Source organism: Paramisgurnus dabryanus, chromosome 20 (assembly GCF_030506205.2).
Source record: "Paramisgurnus dabryanus chromosome 20, PD_genome_1.1, whole genome shotgun sequence".
NCBI lineage: Eukaryota > Metazoa > Chordata > Actinopteri > Cypriniformes > Cobitidae > Paramisgurnus > Paramisgurnus dabryanus.
Window position 1 is genome coordinate 1,779,934 of NC_133356.1, and position 23,048 is coordinate 1,802,981.

Consider the following 23,048-nt stretch of genomic DNA (forward strand, 5'->3'; position numbering starts at 1 on the left):
GGGGTGTCACATGACCGTGTTACTGCTTTTAACTGGTGTCACCCTTCTCCTACAGGTGACCCTGGTGCTGAGGAGTGGTCCCAGTGGAGCTCTTGCTCAGTCACATGCGGTCAAGGGTCGCAGGTGCGAACAAGAACGTGTATCTCACCTTACGGATCACACTGCAGCGGCCCTTTAAGAGAATCCAGGGTGTGCAATAACACTGCCCCCTGCCCAGGTAGTGTTAGCCGCAGGCTCTGGACTCTCCCTCAGTGTTTGTTATGTACCTCTCATCCTTTAGGGAAGAAAATGTTTATTTTTGCTTCGTTGTCATCGCTTTAAATTTGTGTTGCTTTATCATTATTGCATACTTATTTATCTTTATGTCTGCTCGGATATTCATGTTTATCACTCTTGATTATTTTGTCATTTATCTTGCCATGAATTCGTTTTTATGTTGTTCATTCACATTTCCGTCATCGTTCACTCTTCTCAATGTGCGACCCAGCCAAGGTTTGTGTATACAGATAAATAAGTGAAATTAAAGGTTCATCTGGTGTAGAAAATGTGCGAGAAGGAACTTAAACACCTGAATTACCATTTTGTTTTGAAATCTTTATATTTAATTATTCAATTTTGGAGGTGGCATTTTGATAGGGCCAGGTTCAATGATGATGTCAACAGCATTGAACATGTTGTCACCAACTAACTATTTATCTTAAGTAAAACGACGTAAAAGTGGGTTTGTTTGTTTTTTTCGTTGTGAGCTCTAAAAATGCAGTTCAGCTCTTTTGGGACATTTGGTATCGGTAGATTAATGCAGTTTACACATCACCTCAGCAGCATTGAACTTATGTCACCAGCTAACTGGATTTTTATTTTAAGCAAAAGGGCATGAAGAGAGATTGCTTACACCATTAGCTCTCAAAATGGCAATTCAGCAGATTTAAGACTTTTTGTGTGGCTAAATCAATCTGCTTACACAGAGTTAGAGATCTACAGAATTTTCATATGACTTAAAATAATATACAGTACTATCTTAACAGCACATGTTTAAAATATGTATATGTGTGGAAAATGTTATCATTGGACCAAAATGCACTTCCTATACATCTAAGAGCATTTTTACACCTGGTCACTTGCATATGTGTTTTCTCTGATTGGATAGCCAATCGTAAAAAGACCAAGTGTAAATGCCCCCGAAACGTTTCACGAGATGATCTGGGACAAATTGACATGTGTAAATACATCTGGTTGATGAAGCCACATATGTCAGCGTTTTACTCCTTCCAAATGTAAGCACATCACTCCCACATTAGCCGGGAGGTAGGCAAACAAACAGGCTCGTTGCTTTATAGGAGGTAAAAAAACTTTCTTGAACTGTTAAAAGAATCCAATGATATTGAACAAAGAAATAAAACTTTCAGAGAGTGTTTTGTTAAGTGCTTATCCATGGACCTGTAAATCATCATGCCGTCTCAATCTCTTCCCGCTCTGTACTGCACACTCCAGCCTTGGCCTTTGCAGTAAGTGCTGCCTTTTGTTGTATAAGCTTCATCTTAAGTTTTTTAAAGCAGAGTATTGAATAGTGCATTTGCATTTTGTGCAGGAATAGAAGATCCGATCAGCCAAGATGCATTTATGTGGCCGAATTAAAATGGTACAGTTTTAATAAATCAGATGAAGTGACCAGGTGTGAAAAAGCCCTACGATTTAAGATAGTGTTCACGTTTGCCATAGTCTGCAAATTTTTTTTAAAGAAGCTCAGATTGGTGTGGTTTTGGAAAAGCCTCGTAGGCACATTTAAATGACATTCGACTGGAGCGCCTGACCGGAGCTTAAGGGAATGAAACCAAGACCCTTGAATACTCAAATAAAAGCATTTCTTTTCCCTCTGGACTGCAGCTTAATTCAATCCAACCCTTTTATTTTGAGGGCGAGTCAGTATTTACATCAATTTGTTGTGTAATGCAGTGAGAAAAGACCATTTAGATAAATATACCAGTATTACACTATTCATATAGATGACATCTATTTGAATGGATGCATATTGGAATTACAATTGAAGAAAACTCATTCCATAATCATCCCAGTTACACATTAAACTGTTTACTGGTTTTATAAGAGGTCCTTTTAGTTCAACTGGTTTTGCACTAGGATCCAGTTTTCACAATAAACATTATGGTGGTGACCTAAAATCCATCTCTCTTTTTAAACCCTATTCATTTTGTCCTCCTAACAATGCCCAATTATACAGTTGCATTTTATTATTTACATTTAGCATTGTTTTCTGCAGAACAGACACGTAGACTACTTTTAAACCACCAGTTTATCAGTTCAAATATAATAGCCGAAAAATGTCTCAGAAGGTGTTTGCTCTCACCGTCCCATATCTGCTAACATCCTATAGATATAAATCCAGGCTTTCTCTTAATGGCAAAGTCATTGAGCAGCTTTTTTGGAAATGCCTGCTGCTCCTGAGTGCGAGTTTGTTTTTAATTAATGCTCTTTGAGTGGGATTGGAGTTTTCATTATACACTAAGAGCATTAGAGAAGGGGATTTGACGTTCGGAGAGGGGAACAGTGCCCGGCAGTCTTGACACTGATGACTGGATTAAACCGGAGTAAGTGCACGCCGAACACGCACCTGGGACTTTGATAAGTACGCTGAGAGAGCCGAGACCAACTCGGCAAGGCCTCCTGGCACGTCTTTCATCATGCAGAGACAAAAGAGTGGCATGAGCCATGGTGATGTGAATGGGGGCGATCGGGGAAGGTAAATTGTGAAGGAAAGGGGAACCGATGCAGTTGTTTTGATGCATTGCTGTGCCGAAACAGCTGCTGATAAACGGGTAACCGTACAGTCGGTGCTGGAGGTGTTTGAATGATGGTGTGGGTGCGTGCATGCATGCTTCTTAACTCTTGTCCTCTGTTGGCAGTGCACGGCGTGTGGGAAGAGTGGTCTCCATGGAGCCTGTGCTCCTTCACCTGTGGGCGGGGTCATCGTACTCGAACTCGGATGTGCACTCCGCCCCAACACGGAGGAAGAGCGTGTGACGGACCGGAGACCCAGAGCAAACTCTGCAACATTGCTCTCTGCCCAGGTGTGCCTGCTTAAATGTTTTGTCTTTTATCATCTTCTCATCTCTCCTCTCTGTCTTCTACATCCAGGAAGCCTCTGGCTTTTTCTAGCCACTTTCTAACCGTAATCAATTTTGCTGTAAATTGAAGACCACTCCACTAATTTGGATGCAGTTGCGAGCCACCGTCCTCTGAGAATGATTTGGCGAAATCAGGAAGCCCCTCAATGTTTGATCCCATCTTGAAAGAATCAAAGCTCATCTTGCATTGAGGTGACTCCAGGGAAAAGCAGCAGCTGCCAGTGGTGAAACATTACGAGATCAATTACAGAATAGTTTATTACGCCACACAGATAGGGAATGGATACGTTCACAAGGCCTCGTGGCATGTTGAAAGCATCCGTGTACCCGGCGCTGTATAAAGGCACCGGTTCAGACTTAGCACATCACGGCTGAATTGAAATCACATAAACACGGAGAATTGCATATGAATGATAGGCACTTTAGGGATGATTTCGTTTCTATACGCTCAAAATGTTTCGCTTTGCCCGGATAAGTAACAGATTGCACAATCTTGAGCGGCTTTGTTAGTCTGGAGCTTTTAAAGTCTCATTCTATTCAGCAAAAAAAGAGGCAATTAGCCTCTCTGTACACCTCTGTGTTTTATTTTATAGCGCCTGTTCGATCTGCGCGTAAGCTGTTGCCAAATTTCAGTTTGCATATTTTGGTCCAATGCTTTTAAAGTTGACCTCAGATCTCGTGTGTGATGAAATACCGTTTGCACATTTTTTATGTTTTGAGATTGGAAGCATTAGAGCTGTGAATATTCAGCTTTTACCAGGTTATGTTGGCTAGCTGGCAGTCACTTACTCAGTATTATTGCCTTTTCCCAGGGTTAATAGGGTTATTTTGGCAGCTAGTAGCTCTGGTTTTAAATATACTCTTTCTGTATTCATATACTCTCTGCTGTCCTGACTCAAATACATTTTAATCAAAACATGTTATAAAATTGTGCATAGATTCTTCATATGAGAAGGTGAACTTTAAAAGTGAAGCATGTCATTTACGTTCAACCAATAGCAAAATATATCTAGATTATATGTGTGCTGGCACGATTTGGCAAAATAATTATTTTGCAAGTATTTGCGATGTCAGAATTCAGTGGTGAAGTTGCAGTTAGACCCGGTACTTTGATCAGAGGATCATTTTCCAGACATGTATAAACAATTGAACAATAATAGTAAATGATAGTACTACGAACAAACATTTATTAACGTTAATAAATGTATCGCTCTTTTACTTTATATATTTAATAAAATGATGATTAAATATGAGTTTTCATGGCCAGTTTTAGGCAGTTTAGTAGTTGTCGCTCTCCCTTTTCACAATGAAAAGTTAAATATGGCTCATCAGCAGTGTTGGGGGTACAAGTAAGATGCATTATGTAATAATATTACTTTTCTAAAGTAACATGTAAAGTAACGCATAACTTTTTAAATGCACACATTAATATTTGAGTTACTTTTTTAGTTGAATTAATTCAATAAAAAAAATTATGTACTAAATTAAACTAAACAGTCACATTATGCACATTATGCACTTTATGCGTATAGTCATGTGTGGGAACAGTTTGAGTCAGAAACTGAGATGGCAGGTCAGAGTTTGACTTTTGTGATTAAATATGCAATTTCTGAATTCAGAACTTTTCAGTCATAAAAACACCTGCAAGGCCTGAAAGAGATCAAACCTCAGCCAAGAAAAAGTAACGCAAAAGTAACTAAAAGGTAGCGTAAGCATTACTTTCCATGAAAGTAACTAAGTAATTTTTTTGGGAGTAACTTAATATTGTAATGCATTACTTAACTTTCCCCAACACTCCTCATCAGTGATTGTTAGTTCAACCTTTAGTAAAATGTAAAGAAGTTATATTAAGATTTCTGAAGTTGAATTTGAAAACAATGAAGCAAATGGATGTCAGACGTTTCCATGATGCCATCTATGGTTTAATGTGTGCTGCTGTTGACTGTTTACTCATTTAAACACTTTTGGATAGATGTATGTAAACATTATGGCTAGACCTTGGTGATGCTGAGAGCACCGTGTCCATTCTGCATTTAAAACAGATGGTGGACAGGGCATCGCATCACTCATGGAAATATTGGATAACGGTCCTGAGGACATCTTTTCAAACATCAACAAAATGATACGAGCATTATTACTTTGCTAATGACATCATGCAGTGTTGTTGAAAGAGTGTTTTCCACAACAAACCGGATAAAAACATGTACACGGTCCTCAGTGATTACTGCTCATCAGAGTCATTTATCTCTGCTCCCCTTTGCATGAACTGACAGATACACAGGATTATGATTAAAGATAAGGGATAAGATTATCTCCATTATTAACCCCATCTCAGACTAATACAGTAAGACATTTAAAGGGGGAGTTCAAGCATTTCATTCATGTTTATAGTGTTGTAATTACTGTATATTTAAGTTATTTTACCTTTTGAAATGTTGTGCTGCGTTGCATTGCTTTCATGGTAAATTGAAATGCAGTTCACAGTATATACTATATGCTTTGCCCACCCTGTTTATAAAGGCCCACCCACTTTAGCATTTCTGGCCTTATCCCTGCTGTAATTGTGATATGATAAACATTTAACATCCCATATCACTCCTTGTTAAAAATTAAGAGCAAAATGCCAAAATAGTCAAAACAGGATTTGCAGATGCTATAAACCGTAAAGAATGTCTTTTGTCTCCACATTATATCTTGTGTCTATTTAAATGAACAATGACCTCATACAATGACTATACAGCTAATGTATTTTTAGGTCACTTAGTCTATTTTATATTCCTGCTGTTGAAATGCAATCAGCTCTAATATTAAATACATTTGTTATAAAGCCCTCTGAAGTGCTTGATTTTGATTGGTTACCTACATCATCTTGATTTTCCTTAGGAATCACTGCAGCATGAAAACTTGCAGTACTTACATTTTTGAAGAAATAAAATATGATTTAGTCAAATATTTAATCTCAGATTAATAGTTTGTTATCAATCGAGATTGTTTTTTATTTACCCTGTTGTTGTTTTTTGTGCTGGCGGTCTGTACAACAGCAGCAACATTTATTATTATTGCTTTTTTATTAGAACTATTGTTTAACAATAAAGTAACATTGTTATTATTTTTTTGCTGGCATAGTTTAAAACCTTTTCCCACAAAATATTCGGAATGACACAAATGTGCATATGTCATCCTGGCTTTCTTTATGTCCTCAATGTACTGTAAGCTGTAAGTGAACCGAGCTGCTCTTAGACCAATGCCTTTCTCATTATATTTAAATCGAAACCCTGTATGGTTGCTGTAACTGTGCGTTCACACCAGACGCCGCGGAGGCAGCAAAAACGCACTATTCGTGTATAGTTGGACGCTTGAACATGTTGAGTTTACTCGCTAAATTTGCGTGTAAAAGTTGCGCATGAAATTCTAGTCATTCTTCCAAACAAGATCCTTTTTAATTCCTGTAAAAGTACGAAGATGTCTCGTATAGCGATGATGATTGTCCTCCATTGTGGTTTTGTTTTTGTGCCTCCGCTCACTTCCTGTAGTCACGTCACTGCTAGAGCAAGCTCCTGATTGGTTAACACAGTGTGAAAATCTGCCAAAGTTCAGATTTTTCCACTCGTTCTGCACAATCCGTGCCACGTCATTCGCACTTACCGCCCTGCAAGCATGCCTATTCGCGACTACAAGTCACATAATTAAAATACTTGATTCTCCACATAAACACTGATCAACTAAACGGTGACTTCACAAACTTAAAATTTACAACAATAATATAAAAGCTTAAACCTCTATGACATTTTATTTACAAATATTTAAGTAGTCTTATCAGTTCTTATTCTGTAATAAAGATTTAATTATCAAACCATTCATGCACAAAGGATTATGGGTATTCCTTACGTCATGTGCCAATAAGTTTAATGGATTTTATATGCTAAAAAGTTACATGAGCTAAGATTACATATTAAATGATGTATACTTCAATGTTTTAGTAAAGACAATATCTGGATTAATAGCAGCTAAACAGTGAAATATAAACAAGCGTAACACAAAGCCAAGTTATTGCACTGAGGGTGTTAATATTTTTTGGGGGGTTGGTTATCCAAAGCACCTTCCCAAAGATCCCAAGACAGTATGATATTCCAGCCTGTAATTATGGCCCAGGGAACACTTTTACTGGGATGTTTTAATTTCCACCAGGATCAGGAAACTTGTCCTGAAATGTATTCTTTCTCTTTGTCATAATTTCTCATCAAAACGCTGTTTTGCATGGGCGACCGCAGTGGATGGACAGTGGCAGGAGTGGAGCGCTTGGAGTGATTGTTCGGTGACCTGCTCCAATGGGACACAGCAGAGGAAGAGACAGTGTTCAGCGGCCGCTCATGGAGGATCGGAGTGTAGAGGACATTGGGCGGAGAGCAGAGAGTGCTCCAACCCTGAGTGTACAGGTATGACTCAAAATTTTGTTAAATTCAATTCAATTCAATTCACTTTTATTTATATAGCGCTTTTCACAATTGTTAATTGTTGCAAAGCAGCTTTACATGAGTAGATGTAGAGGAGAACACTGAGAATCAATACATAGTATAAGAAGTAGAGTATAGCGGCTAAGGATAAACCGTGTAAGCGAGCGTATTGATAATGTAACGTATACAGTAAAGTGCTAAGTTAAGCCAAAGTTGGCTGACTCTCCCTGGGACTAAAAAACCCCCTAGGAGAAAACCCAATGGGAAAAAATCCTAGAATGACAAAAAACCCTAGGGAGAGATTAATATTTATATATATATATAGACATGGTAGGGATAGGAAGCGGGTAAGCGGATTAAACTGGTTCAGCCGGTGGTCGTTGGTCGCGCATGGGCTGGGCATCACTTTGAAGGACAGCCAGTAGATCAATGGTGCGATGACCTTCACAGCAACAGGAACTGGGTCTGTTTGTCTCATTGTCCTCAGAGTCGAGGACGAGACAGGGAGACAAAAACAGAATTCTATTAGCGTAGGGGCCGTTCGCATGTAATGCAAGTGTCATACATTATAGTGGTTTAATTCAGCTCGGTTCCAGACAGGCTAACTATTGCGGCAAGAGTAAATTACCCATATGAGGTATGCGAGTGCTTTGTTCTAGACAAACTACTGCGGGAAAAGTACATTTACTGGACATTTTATGTGAATGCTTTGTTAAAGAAGAATGTCTTAAGTTTAGATTTAAATTGCTCGACTGTGTCTGATACTCGAACATTATTTGGTAAATCATTCCAGAGCTTAGGGGCCAAGTAGGAAAAGGATCGACCACCTTTAGACACTTTTAATATTCTAGGGATAATTAAGTAACCAGAATTTTGTGATCGCAGTTTACGTGGTGGATTGTATTCTGACAGTAATTCTGTAATATACGAGGGCGCTCGGCCATTTAAGGCTTTGTAGGTGATTAGGAATATTTTAAATTGTATGCGATATTTAACTGGTAGCCAGTGTAGAGATGCCAGAATTGGACTAATGTGGTCATACTTTTTAGATCGAGTAAGCACTCTTGCGGCGGCGTTTTGAACCAGCTGTAGTTTGTTTACCTGATTTGCATTGCATCCCCCGAGTAACGAGTTACAATAGTCTATTCTAGAGGTCATAAAAGCATGGATAAGCTTTTCTGCATCTGATGCAGACAGCATATGGCGTATTTTTGAGATATTTCTAAGATGGTAGAATGCTGTGCAGCAGACGTTGGAGATATGACTATCGAAAGATAGATTGCTGTCAAACATTACGCCTAAATTCTTAACCGTGAAAGATGGCACCACCGTGCAGCCATCTATGGGCAACTTGTAATCTGACATATTATGTTTGGACGATTTGGTTCAATAATAAGTATCTCAGTCTTATTGGAGTTTAGCATAAGAAAGTTATGTGCCATCCAGTCCCTAATATCACTAATGCAGTCTGTTAGCTTAGCAAACTGGTGGGTTTCGCTAGGATGTGACGAGATGTAAAGCTGGGTATCATCCGCATAGCAGTGAAAACTTATGTTATGTTTCCTGATAATGTCTCCTAGAGGTAACATATATAACGAGAATAGGATAGGGCCTAGAACTGATCCCTGAGGTACGCCGTATTTAACGGGGGAGTGATAGGACTCTTCCTCATTTACATAAACAAAGTGATATCGATTGGTTAGATACGATCTAAACCAGGCTAACGCCTGACCACTGATGCCAACATAGTTTTCTAGTCTACTGAGTAGGATTCTGTGATCTATTGTGTCAAAGGCTGCACTAAGGTCTAGTAATATAAGGATTGAGATTTTACCACGATCGGATGTTAATAGGAGGTCATTTGTAACTCTAAGCAGCGCTGTCTCTGTGCTATGGTGGGGCCTGAATCCTGATTGGAACTTTTCATATGTATTATTATTCGCTATGAATGTGCGTAGCTGGCTTGCCACTACTTTTTCTAATATTTTAGAAAGAAAAGGTAGATTTGAGATTGGTCTAAAGTTATTAAGATCTCCCTGGTCAAGGTTTGGTTTTTTAACGAGCGGTCTAATAACTGCTAGTTTGAAAGCTGTTGGAACGTATCCTAATTCTAGCGATGAGTTAAAGATATTTAGTACCGTGTCGGACACTACATGAAATACCTCTTTTAGTAATTTTGTGGGAACGGGGTCTAGTATACAGGACGATGATTTTGATGACGTTACTAATTTAGAAAGCTCTTCTATTGTAGTAGGTTTAAATGACTCAAGATGTTCGTATGATAATCTAGTGGTAAATGTACTATTGGGTAGAGTGGTTGCTGCTTGCGTAGTTTCTATGTTTTCCCTAATAAACATAATTTTGTTAGTAAAGAAGTTCATGAAGTCGTTACTATTGTGTTGGAGTTTACTATTGGTTTCTGTTTGTTCTTTGTTTCTAGTCAGTTTCGCAACTGTGCTAAAGAGGAAACGAGGGTTATGATTTTCTTTAATAAGCGTACTGAGATAGGTAGATCTGGCGGTTTTAATAGCCTGTCTGTAGTGTTGAACACTCTCTTTCCATGCTGAACGCCATACCTCTAACTTTGTGTTTCGGTAGTTTCTTTCCATTTTTCTAGCTACTTTTTTAAGGGCTGCAGTATGATGGTCATACCATGGAGCTGGCGTTTTTTCTTTGATTCTCTTTTTTCGAATGGGAGCAACGGCATCCATCGTGCTAGAGCAAACATTGTTCAGGTTTTCTATTATAATATCCAGATCTTCACGGTTATCTGCTACATGTTTCATTTGAGACAGGTCTGGAAGAGTGCTAATAAAGCTATCTTTAGTGGTGGAAATTATTGTTCTGGCTAATCTGTAGCATGTTGTAGACTGAGCGGTCCTATCTAGAAGTATTGTGTATGACACAAGGCAATGGTCTGAAACGGCATCGCTCTGGGGTGATATTTTGATGTCATTAATATTGAGTCCGAGTGACAGAATTAAGTCTAATGTGTGCTTACGAGTATGCGTGGGCCCTGACACGTTTTGTTTAATACCGAGAGAATTTAGAACATCCATAAACGCACGTCCTAATGCATCTTTTGAGTTATCCACATGGATATTAAAATCACCAACGATAAGAGCTTTATCTACAGTGACTGTAAGCTCAGATAGGAAGTCTGCTATTTCTTTTAGAAAATCTGTGTGGTGGCCCGGAGGCCTATATATGGTAGCTAAAATGAACGAAAGCTGTTTGTTGTTACGATCAGTTATTTCCATGTTTAACAGTATTATTTCAAATGAATTAAATTTTAGTTCTGATTTATGGTTTACTTTGAACATTTTGTTGTATATTGTAGCTACACCACCCCCTCTCCCTTTTAGACGAGGAACGTGTTTATAATAATAGTCTTGTGGGGTAGATTCGTTTAAACTGATGTAATCGTCTGCTTTAAGCCAGGTTTCTGTTAAACAGAGTGCATCTAAGTTTTGGTTAGTAATTATTTCATTGATAATAGGTTCTTTATTGGTAAGCGATCTAATGTTAAGAAGGCTGAATTTTAACATCTGAGTTTCATCTGTTAATGTATTGTGTTCTAATTTTATGTTAATAAGATTTGTACGAGACGAGGTAAACGGTGTCCTGTATTTATTTGTTCGAGGAACAGACACAGTCGAGATGTGTTGGTACTCTGGTAAAAAAGGCTCGATGTGCTGGGATATATGTGATCTTGACATGTCAAGGCAGCTAACAGACTGATGGGTAAGCCGATCTGTCTGTTTCCTGACCTGGGCCCTGGATAGTCAGACAATATCACAAGTAAGACTATTGGTCAGATTTCTAGAGAGTATAGCACTTCCTTCCGGAGACGGATGGAGGTCATCTCTCTTTAGCAGGTCAGGTCTTCCCCAGAAATGCTTCAAATTGTCTATAAACCCTACATTATGCTGAGGGCACCACTTTGACATCCATCCATTGAGAGACACTAATCTACACTGTAAAAAAATTCCGTAGAAATTTCAATGTTATTGCAGCTGGGTTGCCGGTAATTTACTGTAGATTTACATTTATGTTATTTAGTGGCAAGAGTTTGTTCAAAGTTAAATAAATTTCAAATATTAACAAGTCTTTATCTTTACAGAATAAAACTATACAATAACAGCCTCATGCAAAGCATTCTGGGAACCAGAAATCATCATCAAACTTTTTCTGTTTTTTGGTCCAGATTTTGTTTCCCAGAATGTTTTGCTTGATGCTGTTTTTTAGTTTTACTCTGTAAAGATAAAGACTTGTAAATGTTTAATTTTCATTTAACTTTGAACAAAATGTTGCCAGTAAAAAACATAAATGTAAATCTATGGTAAATTACCGGCAACCCAGCTGCAATTTCTACGGAATTTTTTTACAGTGTACTGTAGGTTTCATCCCCCCGGTAGGCAGGGAGGGGACCAGAGCATATTACATTGTCTGACATTGTTTTTGCAATTTCAAACACCTCCTTAATAGTATCTTTGGTGATCTCCGACTGGCGGAGTCTGGTGTCATTCGCGCCGGCGTGAATAACAATCTTAGAAAACTTACGTTTAGCATTAGCCAGCACTTTAAGTTTGGATCTAATGTCAGACACTCTGGCTCCCGGTATACAATCGACTATGGTGGCTGGTGCCTCAATGCCAACGTTCCTGAGTATAGAATCTCCAATAACCAGGGCACCTTTAACAGATGTCTCAGCCGGTGTATTGCTGAGTGAAGAAAATCTGTTTGATATTAAAACAGGAACGTGATTTGGATGCCGAATGTGACTATGCCGCCTGACAGTCACCCTGTTAATCAGCCGCCTTGACTCTGAAGTCGGAACCGAGCCATGTGTATTACGCCTTAACAGGGGCGATTCCAGGATTTTATAAATGGGGGGGCACAGGGGGGACCAAGAACCAGTCAGGGGGGGCCAATCAAAAAATTCAAATGAAAATAAATACTGGTTTAGAAAATATTAAGCATGGTTCTTGTGCAATGCCACGTGCTCTAATATAGATGGTATTCATTTTTTGTATTTTGCATGGATTAAACAACAGTTCTGTTCCAGAATAGTTCACTTTAAATAAATTGTCATAATTTACTCATCCTAAAGTTATTTCACACCTGTATGAGTTTTTCTTCTGCTGAACACAAAATAAAATATTTTGAAGAATCTTAGTAGCCAGAAAGTTGATGAACCCCATTGACTGCATGTTATTTTGTTCCTACATATGAAGTCAATGGGATCCATCAACTGATTTTGGTTACAGACATTCTTAACTCTTTTCTTTTTTGTGTTCAGCAGAAGAAAGAAACTCATACAGGTTTGAAACAAGTTTATGTATATGACCATTTAAATTAAGTGAACTGTTCCTTTAAGTACATTGCGTGTAGCTGGTATTAGTTAACATTCTGACATATCAGGATTTTGTTTTTCTACTCTGTCTGATCTGACTTTCATTGTTTATTAGCCTATATTGTATTTTAACACAACTGAATGCTATTTTTTACATATTCTCTGTTCTGTTGTCAGACAACAAGAAAGAGTTTAAGCTAGTGACTAACACGACCCAATAACACCTCGTGTTTAATTCAACCAGCTGTTACTTTATACTGCTAAAATCCTAATTTAAAAGTGACATTGTCTGATACAATTTACATTGAAGAGCTGATACGAGGTGATTTCGGATTACCTGTGTGTCTCATGCAAGGTTGCTCTTCTCATCTGATTGTGTTTATGAGCGCTTTTAATTTTAAATGCGAGTGATAGTTTTAATGTAGATCGCGCATAGCAATTCAGCGCAAATTCAAAAATATCAGAGAATACTGTTAAGCGTGCGCGCGCATACCGCACCATAGGGAGGGAGAGAGAGAGCTCGTACACAGAGAACTGGTGTTTGTGTGTGTGGGGGAAAACACTAACCTTTCGTTAAGTCATAATACTCGATCAACCGTATTCTCTGTCAGTAACATCTGTTGGCTGTTAACTTTTACGTGAAAAGACAACAGAGGAACCCAGGTGGAAACACCGCCAACTTTTAACTCCCTCACTCAGTGTCAGAGAGGCACTGTCGAGGTTCCGCACGCAGCAGTGAGAAAGCGTGCACGCGAGAGAGAGAGAGGCGCTGCTGAGCGCTTGCAAAAGCACATGAAGCCGTTTTAAATAGTAAAATAAAATGTAAATGGTAATCATGGAAAATCTTTTTGATTTGTGCCAGTGTTGAGTCTGTGACGGCTGTTGAGTCTGTGGCGGGGCGCCCTCCTTCTCGTTTGCACGAGTCTCAAATCAAACAGTGATTGACAACTGGTCCAATTGTGCGGTGGGTGTCGTGGTGTCTTTTTCCTCCTGTTTTAAAAACGCGCAACTACTGTGCTCGCTTCGCCTTCGCGTTCGAGCGAGTCTCAAATCAAACAGTGATTGACAACTGGTCCAATGGTGTGGTGGGTGTCTGACAACTGGTCCAATGGTGTGGTGGGTGTCATGGTATCTCTTTCCTCCTGTTTTAAAAACGCGCAACTACTCTGCTCGCTTCGTCTTCGCGTTCCCGCGAGTCTCAAATCAAACAGTGATTGACAGCTCTCTGGTCCAATGGTGCGGTGGGCATTTTCAGGTTGACAGTAAATCTAGCTGGCCCAATGAGATTGGAGGGGGGGCACCAGGGGGGGCCAATCATATTCCAAGGGGGGGCGGTGCCACCCCATGCCCCCCCTCTAGACACGCCCCTGCGCCTTAACACTAGGTGCACCCGAAACAGTGTTCGTAACATTAACATTAGCGGTCGTACTGTCCTCAACTAGCGTTCGGATGCGCGCTTCTAGTTCTGCAACCTTCTCCGTCAGCCTAACTACTTTAATACACTTAGCACATGTAAACCCCTCTATGCTGACGGAAGAAGCTAAACTGTACATGTGGCAAGTAGTGTAGGTTACAACGACAAGCGGAGTCTTACCGTTTTCATGCTGGGCGATGGCGTCTCCGTTCGCCCGAACGCGGTCCGTGAATCTGCATCGAGACGGGTGCTGGCTCGCAGCACGCCTCGGCCGCCTACGACCGTCTGTGGTCAGGGTGATGTGAGGCAAGCTGACTCTGCGAAGGCCGGGCAGCACCTCCTTCACAGCTTCCCGATCTGGTGTGGACAGGTCAGAAAAGCATACATCGTATGAATCTGCCATTAGATCGCCAACGAAGGCAGGTTTAGTAAACAGACGGTAAGAAATGCTAGCTTCAGCCGGCACCCGTGATGCTAGCGGGCTATATGCTAACACTGGGTGTTACTAGTGATAAAATCGTTTCGCTAAGTAATACAATTCAGTAATCGTCAAGGTAAAGTATTCCTAAGATAAACTAATAAGTTATATTATATAGATAGTGAAAAAATAGGATTTTTAGCTGATAAGCTCAACGGAGCTTCGGGCTTGTCACTCCTCTCCTCGTCTCTCTCTCAGCGTCTCTCTCTGATGACGTCAGCGTCTCTCAGTCGCAGCGTTATCCATTCATGGAATATACACACAACATGGACAAAATATACACCAGCTGTCACTAACCTTTCAAACAGTACAGCTTTGCACCTTAAGAGTTCATACTGTATTAGTACCGCAGAGGTACCAAATGTATACATATCTGTACCAAATGGTACATATTGGGACCTTCTTAAATGGTACAGTCTCAGTGACACGTGAGGTACATATTTTACGACAGTGTATGATGCATATTTTTTTATACATTTTTGTGAATTGAGAAGTAAATTTGGCTTTGTAGAGTACATGCGCTGACAGATCATTTATGAATATCATTCACAAAAATCTCTCAAGGCACAGTTTAAATTTATAATAAAAAAAAAATTATAATAGTATTTTATGTGTTTTAAAGTCCTAATATTTAAATTGAAACTGTAATTTTTTAAAGCAAAGCCCTGACTGGATATTAATGCAGTAGAGGTCCAAAGTAATTTACCCGACCTGAAATGACAGAATCCCTTTTTACCCGAACCCATCGTGCATAAATCATATTTTTAAAAGTAAGACCAGACCCGAGTCGCTCGGGTCTCGGGTCGGACCTCTGGTTTTCAGATCTAAGTGGACCCGTGAAGACCTCTTTAATGCAATCAAAAATATATGTCCTTTAACCAACAGCATAGAGTAAAAACCACAACCTTTTAAATTTGACATACTGTGGGGGTCTCTTTAGATATTAACAAGAAGATTTGTCTAGCAATACACTGAATGAACGGTCATAAGGTTTGTCTTTGTGTCAGTCATTAGCCACAAGCTTGTGTTGATGATGGCTTATAGAGATGGGTCACGCGTGCTCCTGCTCAATATGCCAGGCAGGTATTTCTCTCATACACAGGAGTCTCTCAGCATGATACTTTACAGCTGTGAAACTCTTGCTTTCCACGCTTTATGATAACAGAGAGCCTCAGTTTGGACTTGAAGCGTGAGAGACTACTGTATGTTGTAACATCGACGCTAAAGTGCTTTTTAGTTAAGTAGCACTTTACAAAAGGTTGACACATCATAAAAATCTGACATTTTCCATGTTTTTAAGTCCCCAGTGCTTTTATCAACCTAGAAAATTTAAAAAAAGATCAACCCAGTAACTTAGTTTTGGTAAACCATTCTCTGCAAGCATGTGAAAAAATAGCTCATTGAAATCTTGCTCCCCTTGTGATGTCAGAAGGGGATCTTATTATAATAATACCGCCACTTAATCTGCACTATCCAAACAGGTCCAAAGTTGTTCAAAGTTCAATGAGCATTTACTAATGTTAACAGATACAACTTTTGTAACTTGAATGAAGTGAATGAAGAACTAAAATGAAGATGAGATGACATAAGAGATGAGATGACTGACAAAATCAGAAATAGACTACGCGCACCACAACAAAAACAAAACACTGGTGACGGGCGCACCATATGAAAAAACACTGCTCGTGACAGCACCACACACACATACTTCTAGGTTTAAATACTCAAAAATGGTGCTCACTCACATTATAGGCTATAGCGTTACATTATAACCTCATTATAATTTATAGCTGCATTTTTCGGGCTTCAGTTCTGGATGGCATGATGTAGGTATGTGACAAAAATTTTAAACGTGGTTAAATGCTAAAACTGGTTGTTCAGATAGAAAGAGCTTAAAAAAAAACTTAAAAATGACACCAAGTCTATGGGTTCAAGAATAACAAAATACTGGCCATTTGAAACTCGAAAATCATCACATTATTTTGTCCCATTGTTTTCCATTTTGTGGGTGGTAAAACTCCTGTGCCCATCATGATCCTGACAGCCACGATAGCGGAGATAGTCGCGTATTTACATGATGCACATATCAACTCTAAACTTCAGACAAAAACACAGCACAATTATTACATAAGCAGAAAGATCGATCCATACTGTTTAAAATCATGTGTTTACTTACTGCTGCACTTTTGTGCTTTGCTTCAGGTGTCTGGTGTAATGTTTAGTTTTTAAAGCGTTATTATTTCTTGTTTGTGCAAAGAAACCAAAAGATACAAACAAGCCGATTTCAAACGTGCACAGAAACTCTGGGCTCTGATTGGTTGGGCTCTATTGCTAGCGGTGATTTCATTGGGCGATGTAACCACACAGTTTGCACTTTGCCAAGCATTAAAAACCCGTGAGAAAACCCGGGAACAGCGGATAGTGTTGAATATGCGATAGGTCCCCCAGACTGTCAATCAAAATCTTCCAGTCGGGTGGGCCCCTGATTGGTCAAGGCCCGTAAGCATCGCTTACCCTGGTTACCGATAGTTACGCCCGTGGTTTGTTGTAAACCCCTACCTATCCACTTGTAGCAAATACAGTAACTTTACCAGAAGATGCTTAAACATATGCCCTCCATGGGAAAAATCTGCATATTTGACAGGGTTTATCTGCTAAAACTCATTCCTGGGGCTAAAAATCACATTACACATTAGTGGGGTCCCTTCAATCCACAGACATGAAACACAGCCCGCGGCAACAATGTTAAAGCAGCCCAATTCTGTGGAAAAATCGTGCACTTGGCAACCCTGATTTACACTTTATTTGTAAATAATAAAAAAATGTCTATTTTAGTTTTTGATATTTTACAATTAAAGAAATTTGGTGTCTTGCAAATATACTTTTTTTTTAAGTTTGCTTAGATGGTATCAGATATTGAACTGGACTGTTACATCATCATCTCTGTTTGAGGTGCTTTGATTAAAGGCTTTTATATAGAGCCATGTAGAGGTCAGATATCTTCCAGTGCTTCATTTCAACCTGGTTATATTTATTGATTTGAGAGTAACACCCACATGTAGTCTAAGTGATAATGTAAAAGTGTCCTTGATCCCAAAGTACAGTCAGTACAGGTGAGCAGCGGTCCACAGGTAAAAATGACCTCTCTCACGTATAATTTATAGCATTGCCGAGGGAAACGTTTCTCTTTTTACTTTGCAACGTCAAGATTCAACATTTTATGTCGTTTATTAAATGCCCGTAAAACATTCTGGAGCCTTTAAAAACTTTACCATAAAATGTGTTTTAGTCCTGGCAAAGTGAGAAAATTTATTATAGTGGTTTACGGGGCACAGTCACACTCATAAAACAGAGACAAATATCTGATCATTACATGATTCATGATAATGTTTTTTTATTAATTAAATCTAAAGAGATTTCTGCCAAAAGTCTTGGTTATATGGCATCTCTCAGCGCTATAGAGTGTGTCAATATTGAAAAGCTGGAAGAAACTGACTGAGTTTAAATGCTAAAATGTGTTTTATAATGTTTCACTACACTTCTCATAATTTGTTTTAGCTTTTACCAAAGTTCTTTCATGAACACATAAAGGTTTCATCTCATTATTGAGATTGAAAGGGATGGATTTTATGAAATATGAAATGTAAAAGATGATAAATAGGATAGGATCCAGACAGCTGTCATGCCCTAACCCAAGCTAATGTGTTTATCATCTCCAGTCAGAGAAAGAAGCATGTGTCCAACTCTTTTTACACCTTATATTTCTGTGTGAATTTCTTTATTTTTATTGAATCTGATCATCAACTAAATTATAGCAAACACAGTGGTTAAACATTCACAGTCCAGGGTGCAATAAAATCCTCTTTATGTTATGTCAAATCATCTTCATCAGGTTGACGTCAGGGCTCTCACCTGCTTCCTCTAGAGGGCAAACCTAACATTTGAAGTGTTTGTAATGCATCTTATTAAATCCATATTTTAATGCATCTTATCAACTTTTGGGTTTAGGAAACAGTAGCAAATGAATTCACATCCACCCTTCATGATTGTTAACACAGAGTGTTTAGTTAAAAGCATTATAGGTTGTGTGTTATTAAAGCATTCTTCATCTGTGCATTGTTAGTTAAAGATGAATACATACTCCATCAATGATTTATGCAGAGGTCAAGGCCACAAATCAAATTACACATACATTTTTCTGGAACCTATGTGTCTTACATTTTAAAGGGCACCCATTATGTCAATTTTTACAAGATGTAATCTAAGTCTCAGATGTGTCCAGAATGTGTCTGTGAAGTTTCAGCTCAAAATACTCCACAGATCATTTATTATAGCATTGCCAAAATGACCCTATTTGGGTGGGAGGATAAAAGTGCTGTTTTCATGTCTGTAACTTTACATGTAAATGAGCTGCTGTTTTTAATAATAAAAACTATATATTTTATTATCACAATATTATATAAATAAAAAACACTTGAATACCCAACCCAGTCACACGAAATTACATACCTATAGTGGCATATTTTTCCGTGATACTGTCACGAATTTCCAAATTTTTTCGTGACCGTATCACGTATTTCTATTTATGTGTCATTGTCACGTATTGGTTACTCAACTGTTTTGTCCTAATTTCTTACCATTTTCGCTTTGATTTAGGGTTAGATTTACATTAAATGACATCCTTACCCAAACCCAACTCTAACGCAGTGACGGCTGGTGACTTCTTTTTTTTGAAGCGCACGATGCGAATTTTGTTACAACATGTATGTAGCTTGTCATGTGTGTGGTTCGTCATTTCAAAATATGTGTTCTGCGCTTTGAGAGATCGTGTGTGCATCACTTGTCATGCCAAAATAAGTGCCTGCTGCCTTGAACTTGAACTTGAAAAGAGACGCTCGCGTTTGCCAGATACTCGCACAATCTCATGCGTAATAAGAGTTTACTGTTAAGAGAGTGTCTTGCGTGTATTTAGGGAATGTGAGCGTTTCTTTTATCATAAACAGTTTTGACACGTGTGCAGCAGGCACTTATTTTGACAAAACACGTGATGCACACAGGATCTCTCCACACGCAGGACACATATTTTGGAAAAGGGAACCACACACGTGACAATCCGAACACTTATTTTGAATTAGCGCATCCTCGGAAGAGCAGTCACAAGCCGCCACTGCTCTAACGCCAGGCGACAATAGTTTAAAATTTAGAAAATATAAAAAAAAATAATCTGAATAAAAAAATAGTATAAACCAATACTTAAAGTGACATCCTAATGTGAACAACAAATCTAACCCTAAAGCAAAAATGGTTTGAAAATACGAAAGAAAATTTGTGATACGATTATGAAAAAAACACGGAAATTCATGACAGTATCACGAAATGAATAAAACAATTACGTGACTATAGTACATTATTTTGTGAGACTGGGTAGTAATACCACAAGTTTGCAGCCAATGCTGCACTGAACTTTGTATTAAAATCACATTTAATAAATACAATTGTGCAATATTATTGTAGCATTATCTATTAATTATTTGAAGCTTTGTATACACACATTTCTAAACACATGACATTACAATAAGGTTGTTTTTGTTAACATAAGTATAATGCATTAGCTAGCATGAACTAACAATGAGCAATATATCATATATTAATGTTAATTACAGCATTTTCTAATACTTTTTTTTATCAAATTAACTAATGCACAATGAACAATTTTATTGAGATTAACTAACATTAAAAAAGAATAGTAAATGCAGAAAAAAGATATTACTCATTGTTGGTTCGCCTTAACTTAACTGCATTTATTAATGTTAGCAAATCCAACCTTATTGTAAAGTAAATGTTTACTTCTGTGTGAGCTGAATATTAGATGTGTGGCCTCTTTAAAAGCACATCTTGAGCACATCTACATTTCATAGTATGTGTCATGCAATCACCATAAAGGAAATCTAATCTAATTTAAAATGTCTTTCTGTGTAGCCAATGGTCAGTGGAACCCGTGGGCACCATGGAGCGGATGCTCGAAGTCCTGTGATGGTGGTTGGCAGCGGAGGGTGCGTGTGTGCCAGGGCCAGGCGGTCACGGGGCAGCCGTGTGATGGCAGTGGAGAGGAGGTCCGCAGATGCAGTGAACAGCGTTGCCCAGGTAACCCTGCGGATAATTGAGCCCCAAGAGTCAATTATGTCAGAATGGCCAGAAAGGGGTGAATGAGAGACGGATGTGGGGATAATTATCTTTCCTGTTCAAAGAGTCCTGCCGATTTTTGCACCGGGTCATTATTGATGCGGGAAATAATGATCGTATATCGCTGCTGTGTGTTTCGTTGTGGAGGGGGAGGACAATTTTGGCCAGTAATGCATGTTTAATGTCACATAAATTAAACTTCACTCAGAATAAAAGGCCACAGCTTTGGCACATTTTCTTTTGACAACAAAAATGTAACTTAAGTTTGTGACTAAATAATCAAAAATAAATCAAAACTATGTTATATTTTTTACATCTTCATTGTAGCCACCCACCCTGTAGAATCTGTAAAAATCATGTTTGTGAAATCCAGGCTAGAGTCTCAAGATCTAACGATGAACATCAAAGAGTGATTTCACTCATTGATAACAATCATTGACACAACCTTACTTTTTTTCAAGATATCAAGGTTCTCAATTATGTAGGAGGACTTTATGTAGAAAACAGTAAATCACATAAAATGACTTTAGCTGGATTTTCACAGTCTGACTGGGTCACAAATGTGCTCTTGGCATTTTATCAACAGCGTCATGAGGTCTCAGACTGAGATTTTTTTTTAAACAGTAATGGAGGAATTCACATCTATTCAGGGCTTTTAGCAGCAGCTATGTCTTCATCATTTGATCTAAGACATTGGAAAATTTAAATGAATGTACAGTTAAAATGTGTACCAATTAATACGCTGGCACAACTGTATTTTTTTAAATAATTTTAAACATTTATGCATGCACCTTCAGATTAAAAGATTTTTAAGATCATGAGAAACATTTTAGTGCCATGCGTAGAGGGGTGGGTGGGGCACAAACTAGGGGTTAATTGTAACTTGGCTACTTTACATATTTCTACAGAACAGAGCAATCTGTGCTTTTGATCTTTTTCTTTTACTGTCAGAAGATCTCCTGTGAATTTGTAAAAAGTTTTAATGTATAACCAAAATCCAACCTTATATTATTTTAATCACTGTCTTGTTACCTAAAACATAACAGCATTTTGAAACATGCCAGCAACTCCTAGCTGATAGCTGAGATTGAAAACATTTTTACACAGTGGGGTTAGTTGTCACACAGTGTTATAATGAAGCCACAGATATACAATGATAATGAAATAAAAACAATTTAAATACTATTCATCAAAATGATAACTGTTAATACAATATCAGAGGAAATAACTCACAATTATGATTTTTTTGTCCTTTAAATAATAATACAAGGATGTTTAGATGAAGGATGATGGATGGATGAATGTGGGGATTTCTATCTATTATAGGCAGATATAAAAACGAGACTGTCCTCCAAAAAATAACCACTTCATAGGTTGTTTGTAGCACCTTATTATGACGTAAAGTGACGTATTAAGGCATTAGTGTCCTCTAGCGGCAGTAGCTTTTACAATCTGTTGTTAAGTTTTAAGTTTTTTGCCTTATACATCAGATTAGACACATTTAATTTTATGAATTTGTAAATGTAGAAACGGTTTCATAAACATTTATGGTTTTAAAGATATTTTGAAGCATCTAACCCCACCCTAACCAACCACTTCTCAACCATATAAAACACAACACGCAAGTAAAAGTACAGTCAGGTATTTATTGCATAAACTGACGTAGATGACGTATCATCACTTCTTTAGGTGGCAGTTTTTGAATCTGTGTACGTCCGGATCTGATATTTACAGGGGATTGTCATCACTTTTGCATTTTTTCTTCAAATAAATCGATCGTTTGAGTTTTGTATGCTGTGTTTATATCACATAATAAATAAATGGTGTTATTTGCCCTAAATGCCTGAATAGTGTAATGTGTAATAAAACACAATTAATCCTGGCGGTTTAAATTGAAAATCTTATCCCTGTACATGTCATCATAGCAAAATTATACCCCAAAATATCATTTAATACCCTAATATGTTAAGTTTCACCTGCTGCCGTTAGAGGCACTGATTTAGTAAATGCATCTATTGGTCGT

General features: G+C 38.3%; 1 protein-coding gene across 4 annotated transcripts in view; it reads left to right on the forward strand.

Annotated features, from left to right (window-relative positions):
• Nucleotides 1–23,048, forward strand: part of adgrb3 (adhesion G protein-coupled receptor B3) — a 208,129-nt gene that overhangs the window by 93,568 nt on the left and 91,513 nt on the right. For 3 of the 4 annotated variants that reach the window (XM_065296013.2, XM_065296012.1, XM_065296014.1), the window contains 4 exons: nucleotides 56–217; nucleotides 2,919–3,083; nucleotides 7,412–7,576; nucleotides 20,822–20,986. In XM_065296013.2, the coding sequence (XP_065152085.1) occupies nucleotides 56–217; nucleotides 2,919–3,083; nucleotides 7,412–7,576; nucleotides 20,822–20,986 (657 nt within the window). The remainder of the gene's footprint in view (nucleotides 1–55; nucleotides 218–2,918; nucleotides 3,084–7,411; nucleotides 7,577–20,821; nucleotides 20,987–23,048) is intronic. The other variant, XM_065296015.1, reaches the window with a different exon arrangement.